The sequence below is a fragment of the Aegilops tauschii genome, chromosome 5, assembly GCF_002575655.3.
Source record: "Aegilops tauschii subsp. strangulata cultivar AL8/78 chromosome 5, Aet v6.0, whole genome shotgun sequence".
Classification (NCBI taxonomy): domain Eukaryota; kingdom Viridiplantae; phylum Streptophyta; class Magnoliopsida; order Poales; family Poaceae; genus Aegilops; species Aegilops tauschii.
This window is the reverse complement of record NC_053039.3, coordinates 421,991,295-422,008,266: the sequence shown is the minus strand read 5'-3', so window position 1 is coordinate 422,008,266 and position 16,972 is coordinate 421,991,295. Positions and strand designations below refer to the sequence as shown.

The 16,972-nt window shown below is 49.5% G+C and overlaps 2 protein-coding genes across 2 annotated transcripts; both read right to left on the bottom strand.

Moving 5' to 3' along the window:
* Positions 1–1,103: 1,103 nt before the first annotated feature.
* On the bottom strand, positions 1,104–2,873 carry LOC109746862 (putrescine hydroxycinnamoyltransferase 3-like). The gene has a single exon (XM_020305963.2). It carries the CDS (start codon positions 2,644–2,646, stop codon positions 1,336–1,338), a length of 1,311 nt encoding a protein of 436 aa, XP_020161552.1. The 5' UTR covers positions 2,647–2,873; the 3' UTR covers positions 1,104–1,335.
* Positions 2,874–14,669: 11,796 nt separating this feature from the next.
* On the bottom strand, positions 14,670–15,923 carry LOC109746865 (F-box/kelch-repeat protein At3g06240-like). The gene has a single exon (XM_020305966.1). It carries the CDS (start codon positions 15,921–15,923, stop codon positions 14,670–14,672), a length of 1,254 nt encoding a protein of 417 aa, XP_020161555.1.
* Positions 15,924–16,972: the final 1,049 nt, after the last annotated feature.

Genomic DNA, 16,972 nt, shown 5'->3' with positions numbered 1-16,972 from the left:
CCAGCCTGTCCCGGAAAAGACGAAGCATGTCGCTGCTTTTTTTTTTTTAAAGTTCATGTCGCTGCTTATTGGTTAAGAACTTGAGAAGTAGAGTAGGCTGTAGGCAGCAGACCCACCCGCAAAAACAACTCATCACCGAGCCCGACCGAGGACAACTAGACAAGTCTACAGCTAGCGCTCCCAACCGGTTGCCGTCCGTGTCCATGCTAGAGCCCACACGGCCGTGGTGACGCGCGCCGCCTGTCGATCATCTCGTCCGTCCCGTCCAGCTTGATCGGCGGGGCTGGACGCAGGGCAAAACCACGGCGGCGCTACACAAAACAGACGGACTGGCAAGGCCGGTACCATCCTTCGCTGTAGGGCGGCGGTTGGTGAACCGTCCGGCCTGGAGGCTCTGCTCTGCTCTGGAGGCATGCACGCAGCAGTTGGCCGATGTGCATCTGCATGTGGGCGCCGGCTTTAGGACGGGTCAGAGCAAGATTCCTGGCTGCTAGCTAGGCGTTGATGATCTAGGAGTATGATATGGTTGGGGCTGGTTGGATCTTGTGAGTGGCGCGACATGCGTCCACACGAGTCTTGGGTCGTGCATGGTCACGTAACATGCGGTACGCTACGTCCAGTGGACACATATACTACCGTTGTCTACACTGCACACATTGACTGCATGCATGGTTCAGCCACCGGCTTGTACGGGATCGCTATCAGAACTACGATCAACACCCGACGAAACACAAGAATGTGCTGGTCCGATCGCGAGATGCTTCCTACAGTAGTTCCCATCATTCATGGCTCATTCGATTTGAAGGAAATCAAAACATAGGAATTAGAAGTAGTATAGGAATTTGATAGGATGGCACTTGCCATCTTAAGGAATTGACTTGCCTCCTTCCTACGCATAAAATGAGTTTTGAGTGGATGTGTAGTTTCCGCAAAAAACACAGAAAATGAGTAGTATTCCTACGAAATTCCTATACGCATTTCCTATAAACTGATCGCATATATAGAAAATTTTCCTTCAAAATTTTTGTTTCTATTTTTCCTACGAAAATCCTTCAAAACCGAATGAGGCCTCAAAGGTGCACTGGAGCCAACCAAAAGGAAGATTAAGAAAATCCATCAACATTATTAACTTCGAGCAGGGCACAAATAACCAATCGATCGACCAATCGGAGGACGCCACCATAAAGTGCGTCGTCACTCACAACTAAAAAAATTTCGACCACCCCTCACCAACCCGACCCAACAACCGCGCCGCTTTGGCATGCTGTTCTGTTCCATCTCTCTCGCACGTACGGTAACATTCTTTCTTGTTCATTGCACCATTAATGCATGACTCTACTCCATGGAGTAGCAGCATTCCTTGAAGGCCTGCAGGTTGTGCCGGAACACGGGGACGAAGGCGTCGACGCTGCCGTCGCCGAGGTAGGACGGCGCCAGGAACAGCATCCCCTCCGTGGGGAAGTAGGACGGCATGAAGTAGCTGGGGCTCCCCGTCCCGAAGTCCAGCTCGTAGAACGGGAACGTCAGCCAGCTGTCCACCTCCACGTCCGGGCACACCACGTCCTTGAGCACGGCGCTCGGGGCCAGCCCCTCCTTCTCGGCGGCGCCGGAGGACGCGAAGTCGACGAAGGACTGGAAGTAGCCGCCGTCCACCCTCGCCACCTCGTCGTGGATCGCCTGCGCCGCGTGCTTCAGCGGCCGGCTCAGCAGGTCGCCCGCCGTGGCCCGCGGGAACGCCCACAGCACCAGGTTGCCGAAGTACTCCGCCGGCCTGCCCACCCGGTGCCGCCCGTCCACGGATATCCGGATCGACGTGGCCTCGCCGGGGCTCAGGTCGCGCGCGCGCGTCATGGTGCGCCAGAGGTGCGCGAGGATGGTCTCGAACCGGCTGAACGGCCGCCGGCGCCCCTCCGAGGCCCTGGCGCGGAGCCCCGCGATGAAGTCCTTGGTGAAGTGCGCCTTGTGGATGACGATGTTGCTTTCGGCGCCGTCGTCTCCGTGATGATGGCCGCCGGCGGCGGCGGCGGACGACGGCCGGTGGTACTCCCTGCTGCGGTGGTCGTGCTCCGGGCGAGCTGGCGAGGACCGCGGCTTGAAGAGGTCCTTCTGGTGGTGCACTGGCGGGAGGCCCATGGGCAGCCCCCTGGTGGCGCGGCCCCACGCGACGAGGAAGTTGCTGGTGGCGTGGCCGTCGGCGACGACGTGCTTGGACGTGAACCCGACGGCGAGGGAGCCGCAGCGGAACCGCGTGAGCTGCAGCACCACCACCTCCTGGTGCTCCGCGTCCAGGTCCGGGTGCAGCTTGAGCAGCGCCGGCGTGGGCTTGGCCGGCGCCATGTCGACGAGGTCGGCGTCCACGGACGCCTCCACGAGGCGCGCGCCGCGGTCGTTCAGGACCACGGCCGGCGCGCCGTCGGGGGACTCGCCGACCTGCCCGGCGAACGCGCGGTACTGCGCGAGGACGGCCGCGAGGCCCTTCTCGATGGCGGCGGTGGACGGCGCGGGCGGCGCGAAGGCGTAGATGATGGCCATCTGGATCTGGTACGTGACCGTGTCGAAGACGGACAGGGGGATGTACTCCGTGGCTGGAGCGCCGGCCTTGTAGGCGGGCTTGACGAGCCTGGAGCTCAGCACCTTCACCTCCATTGCTAGCTAGCGAGGTCAGTCGAGCTCCGTGCACTGAAGTCGGATCGGCGACGAGGAGTTTGCTAGCTAGGTAGCTGCCGCAATGCTTGTGCTGCCTGTACGGTTTGCTCGTTTGATGGTCCCAGTGGCGACATATATAGGGGCCGTACGTACGTAGTGGGGAGCACGGGAAATTAAAGTGGTTGGTGAAATCCCATTTAAACAACTTGTTTCATGTGCCTGAATTACTATTCCAAGAATGCTTAGCTGAGAGTTTTGACCCGGCCGCCCCTCGCTCATACATGCGCACGTTTGACTGGGCTGCCGCAAAGGTGTTCGATCGAATGTCACGGCTCTCAAGTCTCAACTCTCTGGCCGTGGCCGGTCCGGTACGTGGTAAAGCAGTAAGTACATAGAGCTTTGCATGCTGTATATGCTTTGGACAGCGTGACTTTCACACAAGAAAAATCTGCACGTTTTAGGCGCGCCAAACTAGTTTAAGCAAGACACTCCTCGCGCGACCGATGATCTAAAGGTGCTAATTCACGCATCAGATCTGATCAAAGGCTTAGCTGACTCTGTCGTCCATAAACTATTTGGACGCCTTGACTTGACAATTTGCCCGAGCGTATAATCACATTCACATACGAGTAATAATGTACTGTACTTAATTAGACAGGTGGGGACAGGTACAGTCAGTTGCCAGTTGGTCGGTTCGAAACTACTCTGCATGCAGCGGACGCTTTAGTGGCCGATTTGCAGCCGACGCTTAATCCAGCGAATGTGCTACACTTGCCCATGTCCATACATGGTTGGATCCATGCCATCGTGCAAGAATCGTCTGGACAACGTCGTCCGAATAGTAGCACTCCTCTATTAGAGTTAGATTTTCGTGATCGGTCAGTGACCGGGCGGGCTGCCCGGGCTTTTAAGGCCGGTTTGGGGTGACCGGATGTAGATACTCTGAAGGAGTAAAGTATATTGAGCTTCGCATATCATACGCTCGGGTCAATGTTTAGAAAGCGTGACTTTCACACACTCCTCTTTCGATTTAGTTTGAATTGCTTACCATATACGTCACACGCTCCTCGTTCGGTAGAGTAAGATCCTCAACGTTTTTGGTCAGCGTTCGTGTGTCATATTTGACGTCTTGACTTGACAATTTGCCGGAGCGGATAATTATATAATAATGTAGTACTTACTACTTAGTTAGACACGTGAGGACACGCACAATTAGTTGGTCACACATTCTGCGTGAAAAAGGAGACAGCAGTCGTCCAATTCCAAATTCGACATGCCAACAACCAAACCTAGCTATGCGACAGTTCACATTTCGGGTCTGTACATAAGTATTCTACTAGGTTTCTTGGATGCATATAAGCTAGGATTATCATGCTTCTGTAAGAAAAGAAAGCTAGGATTATCTTGCTAATCACTTTTTCTTTCTCGAATACGCACGAGTGTGCGTATCATCTATTGAAGAAGAGAAAGGGAAGAGAAGCCCCATCCACAGTTTACATACGCGCGTTACACAAGTAAGCGCACTCCACCCGAAAAGAAAACATACATGGACTACTCCCTAGCTGCCCACGCACCTATCTCGGCCGCCCAGGGCTCGAAATCACTATGAAAGATCCCGGCCTTCGCCCACACCGCACATTCAGAGGCTATTTTCCGTAAGAGTACTTGCACGTCCGGTGTCATCCCCTCAAACACAATGGAATTCCTGTGCTTCCACAACTCCCACATGATCAGGAGATGTAGTGCACGTAGAGATTTGGCATGTCTCCCGGATAACACAAGTCTCGTAGTCCAAGCCAGTAGGTCTTCCTCCGCCGCTGGAGCTGCACCAATTGTGCCCAGAGCCTGGCATACCTTGTCCCAGATCTCCCTATCGAACACACACCGGACCAGAAGGTGGTTAATGGTTTCCTCACCCTGATCGCAAAACGGGCAGTGGGCTTGGTGTGGGAGGCCCCTCCTCGCGAGTCTATGGGCTGACACATATCAGCTGGTATAGGGGTCGCTCAAACTGGAATTTTGGTAGTTCAAGCTTGTTCACCGCATCACTAATTAACCTACTTAACCAAGTCCAAACACGCGCAAGAAAAAAAAAGTTAAAAGCCGAAGTTACCTCGGTCTCTTTTTTGTCACGTGCTACGTCCATGACGCCAAATGCTAGATAAGCCCCCACAAGTAATTTTTGCTTATTAAAAGCCCCACTACACTAATGTTGGAGTACTTTCGCAGTAGGGCACTCGTATAATGGTCATTGCTGTTTCGGCTTTGCATAAACATGATCCATTAGAGGCGGCGAATCTGCCAAAAGTGCCGTAAAGAAAAGTTTATGCTAAAGAAATATACAAGCATGCATATGCTGGTGCATGCATGGTGAGTTAAACAAGGAAGCGAGGAAACGAGGGGTAATGCTAGACATACGTTAAAAAGATACGTAAGTTAACGGGCTGTCCAATGTGGGGGATTATTATTGGGTGTCGGGAGAGGGATGGGCCCACCCCCCTGAAAATCGGACGGAGGAGGAGGTGGGGGGAGATTAATTGGTTGGAAGGATTACTTAAAGCTTCGTAAAAGTTATGTAGGTGTAGTATCATCGGGAAATGAGGATGGGGCTTGCCTCTCGCTAATACATGCGCACGTTGGTTAGCTGCTGCGTACTCTTTCCGGTCCTTTTTAGTTCGCATATAAGATTTGTCTAAAGTCAAGCCTCGTAAAGTTTGACCAACTTTATAGAAAAAATATCGACATTCACAGTATGAAATCAATATCAGTAGATATGCCATGACTTAAATTTCCATATTGTATAACTTTAGCGTGGTAGATGTTAATATTTTTTCATATGAATATGATCAAACTTTATGAAGTTTGACTTCAGACAATTTTTATATACAGAGTAAAAAGAACAGGAGGAATACATAAGGCTTTGCAAGTTGCATAAATGTTGGGATCAATGTTTGGTAAAGCGTGACTTCAAACAAGAATCTGCACATTTTCGGAGCGAAAGCACGCTAAAACTTCTCCTCACGCCGCTCGTTGCCGTTAGGTAGAGTATAAGAGCCTCAACGTTTTCGATCAGCGCCCGGCATGACATTGTGTGTCATACTTGACGTCTTGACTTGACGATTTGCCCGAATCATCATATAATAATGTTCTTAACTCGACAGGTGGGGACACGTACAACCAGTCCGCCGGTCATACATTCTACGTGAGAAAAGGACAGCAGTCGTCCGGCTCCAAAGTCGACATGGCAACAACCAAACCTATGCGACATTTCACGCTTTCGCGTCTGTACGTAAGTCTCTTGGGTGCATAAGCTAGGATTATCCTGCGTGCTAATTACTCTAGTAAACCATGTTTGACAGACCGATCTCATGTCTTTTGGGTTGACACATTTTTGGTCAAATTGCAAGTAGAAATTGTTTTGGGTCGTAATTTATATGTTACCCACACAAATTTCAAAAGCGCAAGTGAGAGCTGCATGGAGAAACTTCAACATTAATCAATCAACGGATGCCACTCTTGTGACATGGAGGGCCAACCTATCAGCCGGTATGGAGGTGGATCGTGTCATTCATGTTAGGATTAATTTAATTCTATAATTAAGGATAATCCTTCCTTGTACAAACCGCTCGTGCGGATTGCTGCCAACCGACGCGGCAGTTCTCCCACGCCCTCACGGCGGACGCGTCCTTTCAATCACGTCTGTTCTGCTTGTATATAAAATATGATCCTTAACGGAATAGCAATAGTTCGATCAATTCATTCTTTCACACGTTATTAGCACTTCGACTCTGCCCAGAGCACACGTAGGCAAATCACGCCGGCGACAATTGCCGGAGAAAGCAAACTAGAAGGGAAGAAAGGAGAAGAAAACTTCGAGAAACAATCCAATGGAGAGGAAATTTGTTTAGTGGACAGTGGTGCCTCTAACACAATTCTACGGGAAGTTAAATACTTCCGAAGTCTCAAAAAGTGTAAGGGAAGTGTTATGACAATTGGTGGTCATGACACGGTAATTGTTGGTTCTGGTCAAGCCACATTTACTCTCCCGAATGGTATAAAACTTGAAATCCAGGAGGCTTTATTGTATCCGGATTCAACTCGTACCCTGTTGAGTTTTAAGGATATCCGCATGAATGGCTACCACATTGAAACTCACGAAGACAATGCGGTTGAAAGCCTGCTCATAACTCAGCAGAAGGGATCCGACAAGGAAACCCTTGAGAGACTGCCTGCTCTATCTTCTGGACTGTATTACACATACATCAAGTCGGAGCAACATTTGGCATACAAAATAATTTTTCAGAATCTTGACAAGTTCAAGATATGGCATGATCGCCTGGGTCATCCTGGTGTGGGGATGATGAGAAAAATTATTGATGGTTCAATTCGACACAACATAACGGTTGCTAATTTCCCCAAATCCTCGGATTTCGTATGCACTGCATGTGCAACTGGGAAATTAATCACAAGACCTTCATACTTGAAGATCAAGAAAGAACCACTTAATTTTCTTGAACGCATTCAAGGAGATATATGTGGTCCAATTCAACCGTTATCGGGACCATTTAGATATTTTATGGTGCTCATAGATGCATCAACAAGATGGTCCAATGTGTGTCTATTATCAACAAGGAACCATACTTTTGCAAAGCTGATCGCTCAAATCATTAAATTGAGGGCAAATCATCCTGAACACGGGATAAAATCCATCAGAATGGATAATGCTGCTAAATTTAGTTCACGAGCATTCAATGATTACTGCCTAGCTTTGGGCATAACCGTGGAGCATTCTGTACCATATGTACCCACACAAAATGCTCTTGCGGAATCACTTATCAAGAGGATCAAGTTGATAGCAAGACCACTCCTACAGAACTGTAATATTCCAACATCTTATTGGGGACATGCGGTATTGCATGCCGCGGAGTTGACACAAATTCGACCAACTGCATATCATACGGCCTCCCCGTTGCAGTTAGTACATGGAAATCAACCAAGTATTTCCCATATTCGAAGATTCGGTTGCGCTGTGTACGTACCGATTTCACCACCTCAGCATACATCGATGGGTCCACATAGAAAAATGGGGATCTATGTGGGGTACAATTTTCCGTCGATTATAAAGTACCTGGAACCTCTAACAGGGGATCTATTTACAGCCCGGTACGCTGATTGTATCTTCGATGAGGACAATTTTTCCGGCATTAGGGGGAGAAAAGAACCACAAAGAATGCCGGGAAATAGATTGGAATGTCAAAGGCATTCAGCCCTTAGATCCACGTACGAATGAATCTGAACTGGAAGTTCAGAAGATTATTAATTTGCAAAATATTGCAAATAATCTGCCAGATGCATTTACTGATTATAAAGGTGTCACTAAATCCCATGTTCCCGCTATGAATGTTCCAGAGAGAGTTGAGATATCTCATAAGACCACTCAACCACCCAAGAGGGGGAGAAAACTGGCCAAAAAGGACAAGGCTTCTCAGAAGCGTCCGCGGGAAGTGAGGATCCCTCAAATAGTAAATGCAGGTCAACCACAAGTTGATATTCAACCTAGTGTTGAAAGACACCTAAAGGATGATATCTATCCAGAACCCAGCACAACTAGGCACACAAATATTGGTGGTGGGGCATCGGTACACCTTGACTTGATAGTTGTGGGAAATCATGATGAGTCGGAAGGTATTGATGAGATTTCCATCAACTATGTTGAATCAGGAGAATCATTCAACAGAAAGACTGCAATTGTTGACATATTTTTTGCCTCAAAGATTGTAGATGACCTGTCATTGGATCGTGAACCTAAGTCCATGGCAGGGTGTATGAAACGCTCAGACTGGTCCAACTGGAAGGTTGCAATAGAGGACGAATTGCGCTCGCTTACCAAGAGAGGGGTATTTACTGCAGTAATACCTACTCATCCTAATGTTTTCCCCGTGGGGGCAAAATGGGTTTTTGTTCATAAAAGGAACGAAAACAATGAGGTGGCGAGATATGAAGCGAGGCTTGTAGCATAAGGGTTTACACAGAGACCTGGCATCGATTATGATGAAACATATTCTCCTGTGATGAGTGGAATCACGTACCAATACTTGATATCACTGGCAGTGGAAATGAATTTGTATATCCAATTGATGGATGTGGTGACAACATATTTGTATGGGTCACTTAAGACGGATATCTATGAAAGTTCCCGAGAGACTGAAGATTCCAGATCCGAAAGCTAACCGCAACATGTATTGCGTAAAGCTACAGAAGTCGTTATACGGCTTGAGACAGTCGGGTAGAATGTGGTATAGCCGACTAAGTGAGTTCCTTCTAAAGAAGGGTTACTCAAACAACAATGATTGCCCATGTGTGTGTTGGGGAACGTAGCAGAAATTCAAAATTTTCTACGCATCACCAAGATCAATCTATGGAGTAATCTAGCAACGAGGGGAAGGGGAGTGCATCTACATACCCTTGTAGATCGCGAGCAGAAGCGTTCAAGAGAACGGGGTTGATGGAGTCGTACTCGTCGTGATCCAAATCACCGATGATCCTAGCGCCGAACGGACGGCACCTCCGCGTTCAACACACGTACGGAGCAGCGATGTCTCCTCCTTCTTGATCCAGCAAGGGGGGAGGAGAGGTTGATGGAGATCCAGCAGCATGACGGCGTGGTGGTGGAAGTAGCGGGATTCCAACAGGGCTTCGCCAAGCGCTGCGGGAGGAGGGAGGTGTGTCACGGGAGGGAGAGGGAGGCGCCAGGGCTTAGGTATTGCTGCCCTCCCTTCCCCCCACTATATATAGGGCCAAGGGAGAGGGGGGGGCGCAGCCTTGGCCCTTCCTCCAAGGAAGGGTGCGGCCAGGGAGGAGTCCTCCCCCCCCAAGGCACCTCGGAGGTGCCTTCCCCCTTTAGGACTCTCCCTTTTCCTTATCTCTTGGCGCATGGGCCTCTTAGGGCTGGTGCCCTTGGCCCATACAGGACAAGGCGCACCCCCTACAGCCCATGTGGCCCCCCGGGGCTGGTGGACCCCCTTGGTGGACCCCCGGACCCCTTTCGGCACTCCCGGTACAATACCGGTAAAGTGCGAAACTTTTCCGGCGACCAAAATAAGACTTCCCATATATAAATCTTTACCTCCGGACCATTCCGGAACTCCTCGTGACGTCTGGGATCTCATCCGAGACTCCGAACAACTTTCGGGTTACCGCATACTAATATCTCTATAACCCTAGCGTCACCGAACCTTAAGTGTGTAGACCCTACGGGTTCGGGAGACATGCAGACATGACCGAGACGACTCTCCGGTCAATAACCAACAGCGGGATCTGGATACCCATGTTGGCTCCCACATGCTCCTCGATGATCTCATCGGATGAACCACGATGTTGAGGATTCAATCAATCCCGTACCCAATTCCCTTTGTCAACCGGTATGGTACTTGCCCGAGATTCGATCGTCGGTATCCCGATACCTTGTTCAATCTCGTTACCGGCAAGTCTCTTTACTCGTTCCGTAACTCACATCATCCCGTGATCAACTCCTTGGTCACATTGTGCACATTATGATGATGTCCTACCGAGTGGGCCCAGAGATACCTCTCCGTTTACACGGAGTGACAAATCCCAGTCTCGATTCGTGCCAACCCAACAGACACTTTCGGAGATACCTGTAGTGCACCTTTATAGCCACCCAGTTACGTTGTGACGTTTGGTACACCCAAAGCATTCCTACGGTATTCGGGAGTTGCACAATCTCATGGTCTAAGGAACTGATACTTGACATTAGAAAAGCTCTGAGCAAACGAACTACACGATCTTGTGCTAGGCTTAGGATTGGGTCTCGTCCATCACATCATTCTCCTAATGATGTGATCCCGTTATCAACGACATCCAATGTCGATGGTCAGGAAACCGTAACCATCTATTGATCAACGAGCTAGTCAACTAGAGGCTTACTAGGGACATGGTGTTGTCTATGTATCCACACATGTATCTGAGTTTCCTATCAATACAATTCTAGCATGGATAATAAACGATTATCATGAACAAGGAAATATAATAATAACCAATTTATTATTGCCTCTAGGGCATATTTCCAACAGTGTGTTCATCAAGAAATCCACTGATGGATTTTGCATAATTTTCGTGTATGTTGATGACTTGAACATCATTGGGACTACACGGGAAATACATGAGGCATGTAATCATTTGAAGACGGAACACGAGATGAAAGATTTGGGTAAAACCAAATATTTTCTTGGTTTGCAACTTGAACATTTTTCTTCAGGAATACTTGTTCATCAGTCTGCTTATATCCAAAAGATATTGGAAAAGTTCAATATGGATAAAGCATACCCGTCAAAAACACCTATGGTCGTTAGATCTCTTGATAGAGATAAAGACCCATTTAGACCTAAGGGTGATGATGAAGAGGTATTAGGACCTGAGTTTCCTTACCTCAGTGCTATTGGAGCACTACTGTATTTAGCAAACTGCACCAGGCCTGACATAGCATTTGCAGTTAATTTACTAGCTAGATACAGCGCATCACCAACGAAAAGGCATTGGGTTGGTGTGACGGATATTTTTAGATATCTTCAGGGCACCAAAGATCTTGGTTTATTCTATCAGAAAAATCAAGAGAGAACCATGGTAGGGTATTGCGATGCCGGATACTTGTCAGATCCCCATGATGCCAGATCGCAGACTGGTTTTGTCTTCTTACACGGAGGTACGGCCTTCTCTTGGAAGTCAACAAAGCAAACCTTAGTGGCAATGTCCACCAATCATTCTGAGATAATTGCTTTGTTCGAAGCAACACGTGAATGTGTATGGCTTCGCAGAATGATGAACTTTGTCCAAAGTTCAAGTGGGATTGGTTCATTGAAATCACCCACTATTATCTATGAAGATAATGCTGCTTGTATTGCACAAATGCAAACGGGTTATATTAAGAGCAATATTACAAAGCATATTTCTCCTAAATTATTTTATCCCCATGATCTGCAAGAAAAGGGGGAGATAAGTATTTTGCAAACGAAGTCATGCGACAATCTCGCTGATCTGTTTACTAAGTCCTTACCAAGTTCTGTGTTTCATAAACATGCAACTGGAATTGGTATGAAACGACTTCGAGACTTGCAAAATTCAAGGGGAGAAATTTCCTAGATATAACCTGTTAAGATCATGGGATCTTTAATATTGCACTCGTTTCCTTTGTGAGTTTTTCCAAATGGTTTCTCATTTAAGGTTTTTAATGAGGCAATATCAATGCAAGCATGGACGATGTATGCCCTTTTCTCCTTATTTTCTACTGGGTTTTTGGAAGGAGTTTTTCATGGCATGCTGTATATTTTGTTCTCATTTTTTCCATTGGGTTTTAGAGATGAATGTTTCAAGGATGATCAGAGAATATTTCAAGGGTGACCAGCCTCAAAGACAACCGAGGATTAGGGGTGGTGGGGGGGGGGGGGGGGGGTGGTGTTAGGATTCAAACCGCATGTGCAGATTGCTGCCAACCGACGCGGCGGTTCTCCCACGCCCCCACGACGGACACGTCCTTTCAATCGCGTCTGTTCTGCTTGTATATATACTGTGGTCCTTAATGGAATAGCAACAGTTCGATCAATTCATTCTTTCACAATTCAAACCAGTAAGTACTCCCTCGGTAAAGAAATTACGGAGGGAGTACAAAGTTGTGCTAAAGTAGCGACAATTAATTTAAATCAGAGGAAGTACTTCAATCTTGTTCACCGCATCACTGATTATAACCTACTTTAAGTCTAAACTCGTAAGAATCTGATTAAAAGAAGTTACCTCGATCTCTTTTTCCTCACGTGCTACATCCACGCCAAATGCTAGATAAGCCCCACAACTAATGTTTGTTTTATTAAAAGCCCAACTACACTAATGTCGGAGCACTTTCGCAGTAGGGCACTCATATAATGCTCACTGGAGTTTTGGCATTGCATAAACATGATCCATTAGAGGCGGCGAATCTGCCAAAAGTGAAGGAAAAGGCAAAGTTGATGCTAAAGAAACATACTCTGGTGCATGCATGACGAGTTAAACGAGGAAGCTAGGTAATGAGTGCATGCATGCATCTGTCACTGTCACTACACACTATGTAAAACCGTCCAATGCCAACGAAACCTCATGTGAGGATCTCTCGGTAGTTCGATTAGTGGGAACAACTTGTGTTAGTCTAGTCTCTTTATCTAGCTTTTACTTACTGGCATTCCCGCATGCATGCTCGTTCATGGTGTCATGCATGTTGGGATTAGCCGGTACGAAGAACCTGGCTGGCTAGCAGGCACGAGCTTTTCTTTGCTCCGTTCCGGAATGAGAAAGTAGTTTACTTTTTATTTTCTTAAAATGGTCAAGAAAATTGTTAAGAATAGTTTGTTTCCCTGAACTGGTCAGGAGTATTTTAATTTCGTCAATTCTTTCTTAGAGCATCTACAAGCACACACACCTAATCTGGTCTCTAAAACGACGCGCCCGCGGATAGTGATCATGCGGACCTTTATAATAACGTACCCTATTTTCAAAAACATCAAACACACACAAACACATGCACGTCGATCATTTTGGATTTGGATGTCAATTCTAGTGTAGATGACCCCAACTGATGGTCCGTGTTGGGCCGGCGGGGTTGCTGTTACTTAGATTTCTAGTGTAGATGACTTCCGTGTTGGCCCCGCGGGGTTGTTCTTACTTAGATTTCTAGTGTAGATACATCCGTGTTGGCTCTGCGTCCCACCTCGCCGTGCGAGGATCGTGGCGACCAGTTTAAATAGCCGCTTTGTCGAAAAGTGATAAGCATCTGTCATGGCCGCCCACACGGCCATGGCCACTGGGCAGCACCGACCCACGGGTTCTGCCCATAAGCAACGCGCTAACATCACCAGGGCCGTCGCTCCGGCATCCAAGACCTTGGCACCTCACCCGAGATCCGCCCCTGCCCCAACCGAAGAGATGAGCGGAAAGGCCCCGCCTTTCAGACCCCTGGGCGCGAGACGAGCTTGGTCCTGTAGCACCGAGCGTGAGACAAGCGATGGACAGCAGTTGAGAGAGGGTCAACCCTACAAAAAAAGGAGCGTCCGGACGACGAGGAAAGGAAACGAAGGCCAACACAAGCCGCCTACAGACGAGCCGACGCCGAAAATGCGAACCGCCGCCGCAACCGACCTGCCAAGCTGCCGTGGAGCCACCCACGGCCGGAGCAGCAGCCACACTAGGTCACTGCCCAACCCGCGCTGCCCCGTGAGCTCCAAGCGTCGGAGCCGTCGGGCACGCACCCGCGCCACCCGCCACCATGGCCGCCGCCTGCTCCAGATCCACGGCACAGGCACATGCAGCCGCTGCGCCACCACCAGCCATCCCCGCCACCACGCCACCGTCCATCCCCGCCGCTGCGCCACCGTCCATCCCCGCCGCTGCACCACCACACCATGAGCGCGCACCGCCAAGCCCGCCCATCTGCACCAGATCTAGAGCAAAATGACGCCCGCTGCATGCACACGCCCGCCGCCAAGAACCGCGGCCCCGCAGGACCCACCAGTCGTCCACGACGCCTTCATCGGCCACCGCGCCCCGCCAAGCGCCATGCGCCTCCGCGTACGTCGTCCCTCCTCCCCTCCCCCCCCCCCCCCCCCCCCCCCCCAGCTCGCGGGAGCAGGTCAGGAGCGTATTCAAAGTCTCCTTGGGGTTCTCGCGCGTTATAATTTGAATGTGATCCATAATTACAATGTGTCTCCTTGGGGTTCTTCGCGCGTTATAATTTGAATGTGATCCATAATTACAATGTGAAGTCGCTACTCCAACAATGATACACTATTTTCAACACGGTCATGAAGTGGAAAGAATGTGGCTAATGGAAGAAAAGTCGAAAAGTGGCCAGCTCTTCAGCGAAATACACAAGGTAGTACATTGTTGCGAGATTAGTCGATCTATATATATATATAGAAATAAAAGTAGCGTTAGATAATCAAATTGTAGAAGCCGATACAAATAACCACCGATTTGTGGCTTTATAATTCACGCAGGCCTCCAAAGTAGCGTGCCAAGGGAGGAGGAGACACCGGTGGGGCATTTTTTGCTTTCTTGAAAATAGACACTGGTGGGGCATAGGAGAACACCCTTGGAGGGTGCAGTTCTTGTGGGACTCGTCTTACTCTGGCCGCCGTCTCCTCCTCACGCGGGACCGGTACAAACAGCCATCGCGTCTTATTATCGCATCTAGGTGTCCCGTCAGCTCCCGGCCAGTCCTTTGGCATCTGAAGCAGCAGCTTCCCCGAGCCCAGATCATTGCTCGCCGGCGCAATCGGATGGGCGTACACGCCACCGCGCGAATCCCTGTTACGGTCCCGCATCAGCACGTGCCCCCGTTGCAGGGGATGCGGCACCGCGGGAAACCGCATGTGAGGCGCCCTCACGGCGATGCTATATCGCATCCACCGGCCGCCGTCTCCCATGGAGAACACCTCCAACTCCCCGGCCACCCCTAAGCCCATCAAGAACACCCGCGCGTCCGACACCGTTGACAGAGCTGTACCCCAGCCAGCCGATTCCATGGGCTCCGACGTGATCTTCTCCGTCGCCAGATCGAAGCGCACGACCTTTCTGAGCCGACGCCGATTCGTAGCAACGGACCACACTGCTCCGTCAGCGAATACGCAGCCGTAAGACACGGTGGCCCCATGCGCTCTCCTCCACTTCTCGCCTCCTCCGATCGTGTACATGTAAGCATCTTTCTCGTGGTGCAAAATCTTGTATCTCCTCGAGCTGGGGTCGAAGCCAAAGCTGTAGGCGCCACGAGCGTGCCACAACCGCCTCTGCGGCGACGGCAGGACAAGCGATTCGCCGGTGAAGGGCTCTACCACCCTGATGCCCCCCTGGCGGAGGTCGAGGAAGCAGAGCAGGCCGTTGCACGTGCCCACCATGTCTTCTGACTCGCCGGCCGTGAACCTGGCCACCAGTCGCCACTGCTCGTCGAAGAGGTAGCCGTCGCTGCTTCGCGGCTCTATGGCCCCGTCAGCTCCGCCTCCCCGACGTCCACGAAAAAAAACAATGGTGTGGGTCAGGGCCCGTGGTCCGTGGACCATGTGCGCATCGATGAAGGTAGGGTCGGAGATGACCTCGCACCACTCCTTGCAGACGAGGCGGAAGCGCCGGAGGTCGCTCGCCGGGAAGCGGAGCAGGACGCTGGCCAGGACGTCTCGCGGGAGGGCATCGTTGGCATCGCCGGCAATCGCCTGCTTCTTGATGGAACCGCTCCGAGGCATTGCAAATCTGCAATTGCAGTGCTTTGGCTGATTCCGGGTTGGTTCGGTGACCTTATAATTGTATGAATTTGGTAAGCGATTGTACCACGCCCTGGGAAGGCCGCGTGGTTTCTTCTAGTATATATATGATAGGTGCAGAGATTACATGTTGCACGTTCCAACGAGATTGACTTGCGTGTCAAGAATATATCTCTATCTAATTTAAACAAGGGAGTATAATTCCTAATTCTACTCTAAACTTTCTTTTGCAACGAATCAAAGAGCTTTATTTATTAATCAACCATTTTTTTTTCAGGAAAACTTTCAATCTATTCATCTTTAATCATGGCAGTATAGCGAACACAAAAAACAATAAAAATTACATCCAGGTCCGTATACCACCTAGGAACGACTACAAGCACTGAAACGAGCCGAAGGCACGCCGTCGTTAACGCCCCTCTCTTGTCGGAGTAACGCAAAACTTGTTGTAGCAGGCAGTTGGGAAGTCGTCGTGCTAAGGCCCCATAGAACCAGCACACCAGAACAACAACCGATGCCGTTGAATAGCAGCGTAGATTGGAAGGATCCAACCTAAGACACACACGAACGTAGACGAACAAGGACCAGATCCGAGCAAATTCACTAAGGACAGATCCGTCGGAGACACACATATACACGCCCACCGACGATGCTAGACGCACCACCGGGATGAGGGCTAGGCGAGGAGAACCTTTGTTGTAGGGTCAAACCCTAAAGGGGATCTTTTCACACTTGGAGGGGGAAAAGGAGGAAGAACACTCAAGAACACAAGGAACAAAACACTCAAACAAACCCAAATATCACATCCACTAGAGTAGCATACATGAGATCTACAAGATTACATGAACAATTCAAGGAAAATAGCACTAGGTAAGTTCTTCCTACTAGGTGAGGTCTTGATGATGATCTTCTCCAAGAGGAGGCCTTGACAATCCAAAGGATTCTTCCCTAGGTGGGGGCTTGATCTCCAAAGAAGAGGGGATACAAGGAGCAAAGCTCACAATGTTTTATCTAATACTTTGCTAACCTCT